This window comes from Typha latifolia, chromosome 15 (assembly GCF_019914945.1).
Source record: "Typha latifolia isolate L0001 chromosome 15, TyphaL0001v2, whole genome shotgun sequence".
Taxonomy (NCBI): Eukaryota; Viridiplantae; Streptophyta; class Magnoliopsida; order Poales; family Typhaceae; genus Typha; species Typha latifolia.
This window is the reverse complement of record NC_133100.1, coordinates 6,152,081-6,165,974: the sequence shown is the minus strand read 5'-3', so window position 1 is coordinate 6,165,974 and position 13,894 is coordinate 6,152,081. Positions and strand designations below refer to the sequence as shown.

General features: G+C 36.4%; 2 protein-coding genes across 2 annotated transcripts; both read left to right on the top strand.

Annotated features, from left to right (window-relative positions):
- Window positions 1-2,036: 2,036 nt before the first annotated feature.
- LOC140801647 (uncharacterized) lies at window positions 2,037-6,920 on the top strand. Its single transcript, XM_073156862.1, has 8 exons — window positions 2,037-2,234; window positions 2,385-2,909; window positions 2,989-3,360; window positions 3,437-3,495; window positions 3,628-3,702; window positions 3,796-3,898; window positions 4,493-4,603; window positions 6,394-6,920. The coding sequence occupies exons 1-8, from the start codon at window positions 2,166-2,168 to the stop codon at window positions 6,577-6,579; spliced, it is 1,500 nt and encodes a 499-aa protein (XP_073012963.1). The 5' UTR covers window positions 2,037-2,165; the 3' UTR covers window positions 6,580-6,920.
- A 4,614-nt stretch (window positions 6,921-11,534) lies between these two features.
- Window positions 11,535-13,401, top strand: LOC140802222 (adenine/guanine permease AZG2). The gene has a single exon (XM_073157665.1). It carries the CDS (start codon window positions 11,633-11,635, stop codon window positions 13,214-13,216), a length of 1,584 nt encoding a protein of 527 aa, XP_073013766.1. The 5' UTR covers window positions 11,535-11,632; the 3' UTR covers window positions 13,217-13,401.
- Window positions 13,402-13,894: the final 493 nt, after the last annotated feature.

Genomic DNA, 13,894 nt, shown 5'->3' with positions numbered 1-13,894 from the left:
AGAATAATTGAAGAGTTAAAATGTCACAAAAAGTAAAAATTAAATGTAAAATTCTATTCGAAGAGTTTTACCCCAATTCACTTCACTGTGGGCCTAATAAAAATGTTAATTAATTAGTATTTTTTAAAAACACTGATCAGTTTAGTGTTTTTATTGTCTTTCTTTACTGGTGAAAGATTAAGTTAAAGGGATTTATGTACATAAAATGCTAATCTTCGATTGTCGAATTTGTCCAACTAGGTAATCAGGTAACCACACTCAATCACAACATGTTTGAGTATGCCCTTTGTTTATCCGCATGGAAGCTTATGATCATGCTTCATGCTGCATTCCAAGCTTATGATCATGCTGCATGCCAGCACTATCATTATGTAAACATAGTTACATCACTACCGATTCTGTAGCTATACATTAATTCCCCCATTTGGCTCAAACTTCTCACTCTCCCATAACTATTCGTAACTCCATTTGGCTCAAACTTCTCACTCTCCCATAACTATTGTAACTACATTTTAACTTTTCATTTCTCTCCAACTTCTTAGTCTCTCTCATAACTATTCATAGCTACCTTTTAACTTACTTACGTCTTAGTAGGATTGGTCCGGTTGGCAAATTTTGATACGCACAAGGAATAGCCCATTTGTCCATACGGTTTGAGTACGATTGGTACAAATATAGATATTAAACACATAGACTGACAACTTATGTACCTAACTAATTATTTCTATATATACCCCAACCTTATGGCATATATATATGTATCCGTGAACACGATCACTCTTAGTACCGACCTGGTGATCCGAGCTATTTTCTAGCTACATCTCTCATTCTCCATCAAGACATCATCACCACCAAAATGTCCATTTCTCTATGTGGATGGTTTGTTCTTCTCGTGCTGGTTTCTCCCATTCTCACTTTAGCTCGGCCCTCCGGGCTGCCTAATGAGATGGCGCACCCAGCGAGATTGCCTTATTCCAAACCTTGGTGGAGCTTTTGGTTCCGTCAGAGCTTGACTAAATCGATGGTGCCATCGTCTAGCCCCTCGAATTGCATGCATAGCCCTCCGAGGGATGGCAAGCCTCATCCTCAAGAAGCCGGAGAGCATCACAGATATCCCCCTCTGTTAGCCAACATGCCGGAATGCCCTTCAAAGAAAGAGTGATCTAAGTCGAGTGCGCTGTAGATGCATGCATTGATTTGTGCGTGCGTATCAAGTCTCTACAAGTTTTTTGTCTTACCGAGGGCATGCAAAAACATACATGGTGCTGACAAAAAATTTACTTCTATGTCCGATGCATTCATGTATTTGTTGTAGCAAAATCTTTGATTTAATGGAAGAGTATAGATTGATATTTTACTTCTAAATAACTTAGCTACCACTAGTTATGGCAGTCCAAAATCGAAGAGATAAAATAAAATTAATTATAACTTAATCGGGTCACAAATTTATTTTTGCATTTGGATGTAAGACCAGATAAAAATGTTGAACTGATTAGCGTGAATTTTTATTAAAACTATAGTAAATTAGGCCTAATTTAATAAGAAATTTGAGGAGTAGTTTATTTTGGTAAAAATAAATTAGAACAAGGCTAGTTACCCAAAAACTCTCTCTTCAAAATAAGTAGTAATTCAGGGGGACTATCCAAATCCAACAAAGCAAATCTGTAGATGTGAAATCTTGATCCATATCATTTTTTTCTAATTTTTTCAAAATTAATTCATTTTATTTGAGAAGTAAGCGTGATCCATACCATGTTTCCTCAATAAAAATTTGAGATCAAAAGAAAAAAGGGGGTCCCATCTATTATATTTATGGGAATATATAACACATTCCCCAAATGAAATTAAAAAAAAAATTCCCACCCAAAACATAGACGTTGGAATTCGAACGTTGCAAATCCACAACGAAGAGATACCAAAAAAAGGTTTCTTTCCATTCTGTTCATTGAGCTAAAAGAGACAACTTTTTGGAGACCTCTGGGATTAAACACCGTACAAGAGAACTCATAAAAAGGCGCCTCCTTTTTTGGGTTTTAGAGCTCATTATCTCTTCTCCTCATTCAAATTTCAAACCAATTTTTTCTATCAGACGCCATTTTTAAGAAGAGAAAGAAGGGGGAGGAGGTGGTGTTTTAGCTGAAGAGGTTTCTTTGCTGCGGGAGGAGATGGCAGAATCCGCTTGTGTCTTCCGTGACTCGTCTCATGCTCCTGAGACTTCCAATGGTGAGAGGAAGGTAATAAGAGGATGTGAACCCACTTTGTTTTTTGTTTTGGTTCTTTTATTGTTTTGGGTCTCTTCTCGCTTTCCATTTTGAGTGTAAGAATGGTGTAGAGGTTTTGGGTTCTTGGAAATCTACTGAGGAAACTTTGATGGATTTTCTCAGATGAATCCGCTGGCCGCACTGGCGGACTCGGTCTCTTTTGGGAGATTCTTGTCGGAGTCGTTGGATTGGGGAAAATGGTCGTCCTTCAATCACAATAAGTACTTGGAAGATGTGGAGAAGTACTCGAGGCCGGGCTCGGTTGCGCAGAAGAAAGCCTACTTTGAAGCCCATTATAAGAAAATCGCTGCTCGCAAGGCCGCCGCATTGGAAGAACAAGCGAATGCAATCACAAATGAGAGTTTCATGGAGTCTTCTGATATAAAAGTTGAATCTGAAGAATTAAACAGTGAGGTAGACGCCAATAAAGTGCAAGATGTCGAGGTTGCCGCTGCAGTTAGTACGAATTCTTGTGATTTGAATGAAGAAAGCCACGGATTAGAGGTAGAGAAGCTACAAGATGACCATCCTATTGATTTGCCTCTGCAAGTTGGATCATTAGACATGGTCGACAATGTTGAAAACCAGAATAGTAATTGTGAGGTTGAGACTGGAAGGATCCCCACATCAAAGAAACAACCATTTAAGGTAGTAGCAATCTTGAGCTTATTGAAGTTAATTTTTTTTTGTTTGAAGTTTGTGATCTAAAGTTTGTCTCTCTTATCAGGAAAGTTTTGTTACTAATCAAGAGCACAGTGATAAAGTTGAGAAGAAAAGAAGAGTCCCTATTTCGGAATCATCACTAGTTAACAGACACTCTCCTGCATCCAAGCATCCATCTTCCTTAAATTGGATGAAAGAAAACAGTTCCACTCCAAATAATAGAAGCAAGAGGGGAGTGAGTCTGAACGAAAAAATGAGATCAATTCCAAATTTGATGCACATGTCTATCGATTTGAAAAGTGCCCATGTTGGCACTTCCACTCCCTCAGGAACTAAGAGCTCATCAGTTGTTGCGAAGATTCAGGCCTTTGAAGCTGCCAGCAAGCCTTCTAAACCATTTAAGAACAACTATATTCAGTTCAAAACATCAACAAGGGTGCTTCCCTACTTACTATACGAGTCTTCATTATGGTGTGTGTTCAATGGTAAATTAGCTTTCCTTTGGATTGCAGGCATCTTCGAAAGGAATACCAAAGCTTGTACCAGGAACACCTGAATCAGGACATGGAAGGTAATAGTTCAAATTCTTAAATGTGCATCATGCAATGATGAAACTTGTAAATACCATCTAGAGATTTTGTTGCACCCCTGAAGTACTGGTAATGTACTTATTGCAATTACTTAGAGAATTCTTTGATTTCAGGAGTAGGCCACTATCAGAACTGACATTTTCTGGAAGAAAGTCGGCAGCTGCAGAACAACACACTTTCTCATTTGAGTAAATAGTGCTTTCTCAGATCCCTTAGAAATATCATACAAATAAGATGAAGAGGAAATTGACTTACTGATTGCATATTTGTTCATGTAATAGCTACTCAAAATCTATGAGCACTACAGAAAGAAGATCGAAGAGCAAAGTCAACTCACCTTTTATTCGCCCTAAAACTGATGCAATTGTAGAAAAATGCAAGGAGGTAAATAGTTATCCATCATTATAAATTTCCTCCTTGTTCACCTTTTTAAGAACATTATTCATAATATAAGTTAATTGAGTGCAACTATGCCCTCAATACTATGGTAAGTTTAAATGGACTGTCAGGTAATTAGGTATTAGAAATTTCTATCTTCCCTTACCAGTTTGCAGAAATTCTTGGATTTCCAATTTTGCCACAAGTATACAATTAGACTTTTAAAACTGGAGTGTACGCTTCCCAGATGTTAGAAGTTTTTAATTTTCCCTAACAGTTTGCAGAACTTCCTGGATTTTACCAAATGTCAGGAGGACAATTCATATATTTTCCATTACATGCATGGTTTTTTAAATTGGAAATCAGAACATGACACCAAAGAGGCAAATCGAAAATATAATTAAAAAAACACATTGTTGTTTTTTCATTGCTGCAGTTTTACCAAAAACTGCTGTGCTTTTAACATGAGTCTTTCATGACAATACTGAACTTAAAACAGCTATGCAGTTCATTTTATCTCTCTTCGGAACTGAATTCTTCTAAAAGGCACTTATTAAGTGCCTAAGCACATTAACTCTTATTTATCATTTTTTTATACAGGACAAGGCTGAAAGTGAATTAAGAGAATACCGTCAGAGCCTTTGCTTTAAAGCTAGGCCATTGCCTAATTTCTATTGCAAAAGTGAAGCAGAAAAGGATGCGAATAAGAAGGTAAAGCCCTTGTTCTTAGTTCTCATTTTATGTGGATTAATGGTGAGTGTCTATCTGTAGTTAATATCATGAATACAACTTGAAGAAGATAGAAGTTTCTATAGGATTGTGCCGAAGAATTTTACAGCTCGTCTAAATTAGGAGTTTTTCAGCTCTACTTTAAATATGAGAGACTTTGTATAAAGGAACCAAGCATCTCATTAAACTAGACAAATTAAATTATGAAGGAACTATTGGCAAGATGATAAGAATGTCTATCTTCAACTCTTAAGAGTCCTAGCATCTTAATTAGTCGAGAAACTGACTGTTAGTTCTTGAAGCCAAGATCAACTTTGTATAAAGGAACCAAGCATCTCATTAAACTAGACATTAAATTATGAAGGAACAAGTGGCAAGATGATAAGAATGTCTATCTTCAACTCTTAGAGTCCTAACATCTTAATTAGTCGAGAAACTGACTATTAGGTCTTGAAGCCAAGATCGTACTACATATTATGATGTCTCATAAGGAGGCAACCTGGAAGATTATATGGCCTCTCTTGAGATATCTTGACGTGCCAATAAGAGAGATAGTAGAAGATGACATTTAGAACTCATGGTTTTAGACAAGGACAAAATACTAAGGTAAGATATTATATATCATGTATACATTGAACCTTGTTCCCTGTCACATCTCAAGGATGTATTAGTAGTGCTAAAATGACACTTCACACTTAACATTCTAAAATACAGGTGCAGAAGTAGCATGCTAAATCAGTGTTGACTAAGAGAACAATTTATAATTGAAAGTTGGAAGCTTTTCAGATGATTTCTCAGATCCTATCTTATAGTTAGGAACATGGAAATGTGCCTATATATAAAGCTCATTGGTTGGGTCAATTTGCCGATTATTTTGACAGCCATATGCACAGCTGTTGTTTCTCATGGAACATTCTTAATTTCTCCCTTCCAGTACTTTTTTTCTTTTTCCTAACACATGGACTTTAACTATCAGTCATAACCTAAATATTTTCTTTCAAATGGTTTTTGAATGATGACCCTGAAGGCCCAAAAAAATGGGAGCAGGAAAAGTTGAACATGGGGCTGAAGATGTATTTTAAGATCATGATTCTTGAACAGGGACATCAGTTTATTTGGTGAATGAGGAGGGGGAATTCTTATTGTAGAATGAGGTATTCTACACCAAAGCAATGAAAATAATACCCTATCGACACATTAAAGGGAAGATATAATTCATGTTGCTTGATTTAGTATTACTGAGCTGAGCAAGAGGAGATAAATGAACAAGGAGAGAGAACTTGGATCTTCAATTGAGGAGTACAAAATATAGAGAAAAATCATTATGTCTAGGCAACTAAATTATATGTAAAGAATATTAGAAAACAAAAGTATAGGGGTTTAATCATCAACCAACATCAATTTACACTTTGTTAAAGATTTAGCATAGAAGGGCCACTTAGGTTCTGTTTTGAAAATCTGGCAGGTTATTTTGAAAAACCGTAAAATCAAATTAAGTTCATACATTTCTTTTCTTTAACTTATGTGCAAGCTAGGTCCTTGCGCACCTTTCAAAACTTCAAATTCAAATTCATCTTGACAACTGAATATATCTTTCCATTTTTAGCTGTTTACTGTTTATTTCCTTGCTATTTTAGTGATACAATCAGTAACAATCTAGTAATGATAAAGACATTGAAATCAACATATTATCTCAGAATTTTGATTTAAAATTTTCTCTCGCCTCATTTCTGTTCTTCATTTTAATTTGAGGTTTCTGTAAATGCATGCAGATTATATCGCCGCATCCCCAATCTCCCATACCTGGAAGGAAAAGCAATTCCAGAGCAAACTTAGATTGCAGTCCTCTACTACCTGGTTTGAAACCTTTCTGCAAGAACAGCAAATCCACATTTGTTATGAAGGGTCTTGGAAGAACAAACCAAACTTTAGATTCTTTTTCAAAAAATGACAGTTAATATAACATTTTCTTGTACTAAGATGAAGATCTTCAGGAAGACTAATTTAGGATTAATTGAGAGGGAAATGAAATTATTCTTTATAGCATGGTACAGTTTCATATCTTCAAAAATGATCTGTTCCTTGACCCATAATAAGAAGAGAAAAGTTTAGGTGTGAGACAACATACAAATCATACAGCTCTACTGTATTTAATTGCATAAGGAAGTCTCTTAGTGACTTGGATGACTGTGCATCCGATGATTTGGAAGATATCTTGTGCAAGTTACTTTTTTTCAATGTAATTTCTTTGAATCTAATTAATATTACATGTGGACATATGTACCAATTTCTCTTGCAAGGATGGTGTTTATCTTAGTATACAAGTACTGCTAAGAAAGAGTTTTGAATCCATTTTAAAGTTTAAGAAACAATTAAATGTAAATGTGTGATCATTAGCTGATATAGTTTTTATCTCTAATGTTCACAAGGAGAGTGGATTATAATTTGTTTTGCAAATGAAAGAAAATAATTATAATTCCCTCATCCTTTATTGTTTTTCATAACTATAAACTGCTATCAGAGTGTTCCAAGAAGCTTCCACATTAATCTTTTCTCAGAGAAATTGGAAAGATTATGAGACAATTTTTTTTTCATGCATATAGGATTAATTATTATACATGTATCAATTAAAATATGTTCATTTCACAGGGCAACAACAGAGCAGGAAGATCTATGTTTGAAATTGTTCATCTTTTATTATAAATGCATACCAAAGCTTGTGCTTACTGAATTTCTTAGATAAGAGAAGGTATAGTTGTATACGATTTTGTGCATATTTTGTTTATTGCTTGAACTTTAAGGGAAATTATTGTCACATAGTAACAGAGCTATTTGGTCATTATATCACTTAAGTGCAGAGGAATTTTGTCCACTGGATAGTGGATCTACCTCAAACCCCTAACCTTGAAGATCTACAATCAAAGTTCACCTTGAATTGTTGCTCATGCACTACTAATGAGTTAATCATGTGTAACTTGATAGGCCATTAAAGGATCTTAGTTTGCATGTAGTGTAAAATGATTTTAAGGTCAATTTCTAAATAACACCTATGCTATAATAATTGTATGCATAATTTCTAGGGAAATTTTTAGATACATGCTATACCCTCTCCTCTCCTCTCCTCTTGCAATCCAGTATACCTTCTTCTCCAGGCTTTCTCATTCTATAATAGTTCTAGCCGGCGAGCGTGTGATAGTGAATGATATTGAGACCTTATTTTGAGAATAACAAAAAGAAATAACTATTCTAGAATTAATCTTATTCCTAAAGTAAGATTGGCATTAAAACTACTTAAGCTATCCTTATTTGCCCTTCTAAATTCTCCTTGCTTAAAATGCCATCATAGATGTCAAACTTCTTTAAAGAACTCTTTCTTCATGGGTATTTTAGTAAATTCATCTATAAATTCAAATGAACGCTTGTCCAAGTTTAAGGATGGATATTCAAAGCAAAAAAAAAAAAGAGCAATTAAATTATAGAAAATATATGCACTCAGTTTTATATGCTTAACCGAAAAACTAAATGCAATTAAATTACAAAAGCCTGACGGCAATTGGCTTTCAGACAGCTTCCATTTGGACCCAAAAACCTTGATTGGCATCCAGAATCTCATGGAATTTGAACATTAAAGCCTACTACTTCCAGTACATGGTGCTCACATGCAATTGCAGGTCCAAGATATGAAGCTCATCTTATCTCCCCTCCTAAAACCAATGGGTGAAATGATTGTCTTAAACCTACATACTATACTTAAAAGAATCCCCCCTTAAAAGAAGAGAAAGCTTATAGTCTCTCTTTAGAGGACATGGGACTTTTAAGACAAACATATGAGCATATATAATTAATCTGCTATCAATATAGAATGATATCAAACTTGGTGTCTGATAGAATCACCTCATGCCATTGTTGTCTTAAATATATGATAAATGTTGGTTAATCTATATTAACATTAATGTTTTATAAAGCAATAAAAGCAAAACATATTGTACATGTTAATGATAATAAAAGCATATATATATATATATATATATATATATATTAGAGTTTAATTTTATAAATTTATGTAAATATAATCAATCATATCAACATTATTATTTCACAGTTAGCCATTGGAGAGCATCTCTAATCCTCTTCCTTTTGAGGCCCCACTCCCACTTCTTTTTCCTCAAAAGAGAAATACTTTTCAGTGGCTCAATAGCAAATATAAATGTTATTCTAAACATCCTCTCTTCCTTAGAGTGATTGACCAAACTAGCCCTCAAACTTAGTATTAAAAGCAGTCTATTTTACTCTAGTCTTAAGTAAAAATGCTCAATTCATAAGTATTTTTTATGTTTTCATTCAATCGCTAAACAGTTCAGCACTTTATTTATAAGTATTCGTTTTAATTAGTATTTCAGCTGCTTAAGTTAAAACTTTACGTTTATATAAAAACATTTATCTTGATACCATTTCTTTCCTACAGGTTAAAAACTCATATGAGTTTAGCGTTTTTTGTAGGGCTACAGTAAAATAGACCTCTTTTTAATAATCAGTTTAAAAGACGGTCTATATTGGTAAATAAAATTTGAAACAGGGCTATTTTGGTCCCAAAAAAAAAAGGAGGACTCCTCTCTTCCTTACGCATGCAAGAGGTTGAGCTCTTTAATAAAGTAGTTGCATGATTAGATTAGTACTCAAAGTACAGGGAGACATTGGAGTAGTAGAGAAAAACTTAATTGAGTAATATAATCAAAGATGGAATCTTGGAGCTTTGGAGGGTACTAAGAGAGGCATTAGCCCCAAGGAATTGGAGGCCATCTTTTTGGGGCTTTGATTCAGTGGGTTCTATTTTTTAAGGCCCCCATAAACCCTTTTGTTTTTAGTTGATGAAAATTTTAGGGGTGGATATTAAAAATTATGATAGTTTATAATAGACCCAACTAGTATTGCCTCAAAAAAAAAAAAAAATTTAAAGAAAAAAAATAGATCACCTTCAAACTTAATATCAAAATTGATATGTTTCATTATAGTTATCAATAATTTTAGATAACAATGCCTAATAAGTTCAATCGTTTATACCTATAAGTTAATGAAATAAAATATTAAACTTATCAGCAATTTATATACGTAAAAAAATTAAATTTATCAATGGTTTATTTAGAATTTTTTAGATGATATATTAATAGATTTAGCTAAGTCTACCTTATTTTTTATTTTATTTTTCTTGAAAAGTTTAAAGAGAAATTTTCATTTAACACCCTAATTTTTTTTACATATATGTAATTTATACCCTATAAGAGTTTTGATTATAAAATCTTCAAAGGTAAGGTGTTAATAAAAAAAATTAGTAAACATATAGGGTGTTATTTGAAACTTTCCCTTTAGTTTATCTTATCGCTTGGGGACTTATATAGTGACACCCATCCTTCCTTTAAACCTTTATCTGAGCTGGGCTACAAAAGCCTATAACTCCAAGTTTCCTTTTTTGCTTGTCAGATTTGATATCTTCCCATTTATATCATGCTTACTATCTCTGTTTACATAACGTAAACTCAGTCGCATTGTAACGGCACCTTTACGTGGAAAAAAGAAAGGGAAGTTTACAAACCAAACCCTATATTTTATCTATTTTATAATTCACACTCATTTTACCTCTTCTTTTAATTAACTTGAACTGTGTAATACCACAGTGGAAAAAGAAAGAAAAGTTTACAAATCAAATCCTATTTTTTTATCTATTTTATAATTCACACTCGTTTATTTATTTATTTTATAATTGTAATTAACTTGAATGGTAAAAGAGGAGAGAGAAGAAGAGGAGAAAGGCGGGAGATGAGCAAAGATTATATAGAAAAAAAGGGATTGAGTTATAAACTCCTGAAAGATAGGGGTGTGATTTGTAAAATATCTGAATTTAAAAGGAAAAAAAACACCATTAACTTGGCATATCCCATCATATCAAGACAAAATCTTTTACTTTCACGCACTGGATCTTCACTACTTGCAAAACGAACCTTTCCTTTTTCCAAAATTTTGTTTATTTTCTATTTCAACCCCTTTTTCCCCTTATTTTCACATTTTGAATCCTGCTTTTCAGGATAAGTTGGAGTTTCAATTGTTATCTCAAGGGTTTTTTTTGCATGTATACCCTTCACAAATATTTTATTTACTTATATACCCCTGTGAGGTTTATATTTACATATAAACCCCTCAGAACATATGTTACTTTTCAAATTAAGTCTCAATAATTTAATAAAAAAAATAAAAATATCCTTAACTAAAAAATATAAGGATAGTTTTATTTTTTTATGTCTAAATTGTTTAGATTTTAACTATTAGTTAACTTCAGGGGCAAAACATAAAAATCTTAAAGGGTATATATGTAAAAAATTGTGTTTTTTGAAGAGTATATATGTAAATATAAAAAGGGTATATAAATAAATATGGGACTTTTTGAATGGCAAGTATGCCAAAAAACAAAAAAAAAACTTGTTTAAAACACCCTTGCATTAGTTTTCTTTATCTCAGCACTACTGTAGCATTCTTGAGTTATCTTGACTAAATATTTTTATTTAATATTATTATAACATGCTAAATATGGCTTAAAGTGTTTTTTTAATAATTTGTAAAAAAATAGGGGTCGGATTGGATAAGCAGTAAAAGGGAGGTGCGAAATAATTTTTTTTCCCTAAAATAAAAGTCTTTTTTCCAACTCTATTTAAGAACTTCTTACAGTTTACACCCTCCATTTTCCATTTTTACATCGGCCCCAGGATTTTTCATGAAATATATATAATAAACATCTTTGTATTTATCATTGGACTTTTAAGAAAAAGATATGGTGAAAACTAAAATAAACTTATATTGTAAGGTGTGAAATGCAATTTTTCCCAACATCTCAAGCGCTCCCGTCCCTGCCTATATTAACACCCCAAAACCTTCCATGAGCGACAGAGATAGAGAGATAGAGAAGAAGAAGAAGAAGAAGAAGAAGAAGAAGAAGAAGAAGAAGAAGAAGAAGAAGAAGAGATGAAGGGAGAAGGACCATGCAAGAAGCTCGTGGAATCCATCAACCACGCCGAGGCCACTCTCAACCGTCTGGTCGCCTCCGGCCGTGCCGGCCGCTACTTCAAGCTCGACCTCCGCAAGAGCAGCTTCACCCGCGAGCTCCGCGCCGGCGCCTCCACCTTCCTCACAATGGCCTACATAATCTCCGTCAATGCCGCCATCCTCTCCGACTCCGGCGGCCCCTGCCAACTCCCCCTGACCCCCGCCTGCCTCTCTGACGTCAAGAACGACCTCACTGTGGCCACCTCCCTCGCCGCCGCCATCGGATCCCTCGCCATGGGCCTCCTCGCCAACCTTCCCCTCGCCCTGGCCCCCGGCATGGGCGCCAACGCCTTCTTCGCCTACAACATGGTCGGCTTCGGCGGCTCCGGCCCCATCCCCTACCAAACCGCCCTGGCCGCCATCATGGTCGAAGGCCTCCTCTTCTTCCTCCTCTCCGCGGTCGGGTTGCGCGCCAAGATCGCCCGCATCATCCCCCGCTCCATCCGGCTATCCTCCGCCGTGGGCATCGGGATCTTCCTCGCCTTCACCGGCCTCCAAGCCCACCAAGGCGTCGGCCTCGTGGGCCCGAGCCAATCCACTCTCGTCACCCTCTCCGCTTGCTCGTCAACTGACCCCACTACCGGCGAGTGCCAAGGTGGGACCATGCGCAGCCCCACCTTCTGGCTCGGCGCCGTCGGCTTCTTGATCACCACCACCTGCCTTCAGAAGAACATCAAAGGGAGCATGATCTACGGAATCGTCTTCGTCACCTTAGTCTCATGGATCCGCGGCACGCGCGTCACCGTCTTCCCGGACACCCCTCTCGGCGACTCCGATTACGACTACTTCAAAAAGGTGGTCGATCTCCACTTCATCAAGAAGACGGCGGGGCAAATAAGCTTCCGTGGATTCAACAAAAGCCAAGTGTGGTTCTCGTTGCTCACGTTGTTGTACGTCGACATCCTCGACACCACCGGGTCGATGTACTCCATGGCGGAGTACGCCGGTTTCGCGGACGAGAAAGGCGGGTTCGAGGGCGAGTACTTGGCCTTCATCGTCGACGCCGGCTCCACCGTCATCAGCTCCGCCCTCGGCACCACCACCGTCACCGCGTACATCGAGTCGACCGCCGGGATCCGAGAAGGCGGCCGGACCGGGATAACGTCCATCACCGTCGGTCTCTTGTTCCTCCTGTCCCTCTTCTTCACCCCGCTGCTAACAAACGTGCCGCCCTGGGCCGTCGGGCCGTCGCTGGTGCTCGTCGGGGTGATGATAGCGATGAAGATGATAAAGGAGATCGAGTGGTCAGAGACAAAGGAGGCCGTCCCGGCGTTCCTCACCATGGTGCTGATGCCGCTCACCTTCTCCATTGCTTATGGAATCATCGCCGGGATCGGCATTTATCTCGCATTGCATTCGTACGATTACATCCTCGAATTATGGAGGTGGACAGCGAGGGTCAGAAAGATGATGAATGACGCAAATAATCAAGTGTCTGCTACCACCACCACCACCACCACCACTAGTGCGGATATCACACCACCACCTGCCTCACTAGTTTGAGGTGGATAAATCCATGGATAGATAGCTTATTATCCCAGCAATAGTTAATCCGCTTTTACTTTAATTTACTAGTACTTATACCAATGCTATGAAAACAAACATTATTCACTGATGTTTGTCATTGTATCATTGCTAATGTTATAATGTTTGCATATAAAGGTAATCTATATATCTATATATCTATATATCATTTGACTTTGGAGGAGTTGGTAACGTATCCACCCTTTAATTTCGGAGAAAAAGAGGAATTGGAGTTACTTTCTTTTAAGTCAGGTGGTGTCATTTTCTCCATTACTTTTGACCCATCTTAAGCGTACTTCTCCTCACGAGATTCAAGTAGCAAACTGGCTCTTCTTGTTTAGCTTTCTGTCTCTTTCTCTTAAAAGGAATGTCCTACTACTACTACCCTACTTGGGCTTCAGTAGCAAGGAAAAATTAATTAGATTAGATTTTAGGTGTTATAATTTTTTCTAAGTAATAGCTGCCACATAGAGTTACTTTTAAGTAAACCATTCCTTAACAAAGTTGGTCTCTCCATCAACAGCTTATTATCGATTTATGACACTATCTTAGTTAGGATAATAAACCACTTTCGCTAAATATGATACTTTTTTTTAAAACTATATTAAAATAATTATATATATATATTTTTTTTGTAAATAAAAGTATATTTAAAAA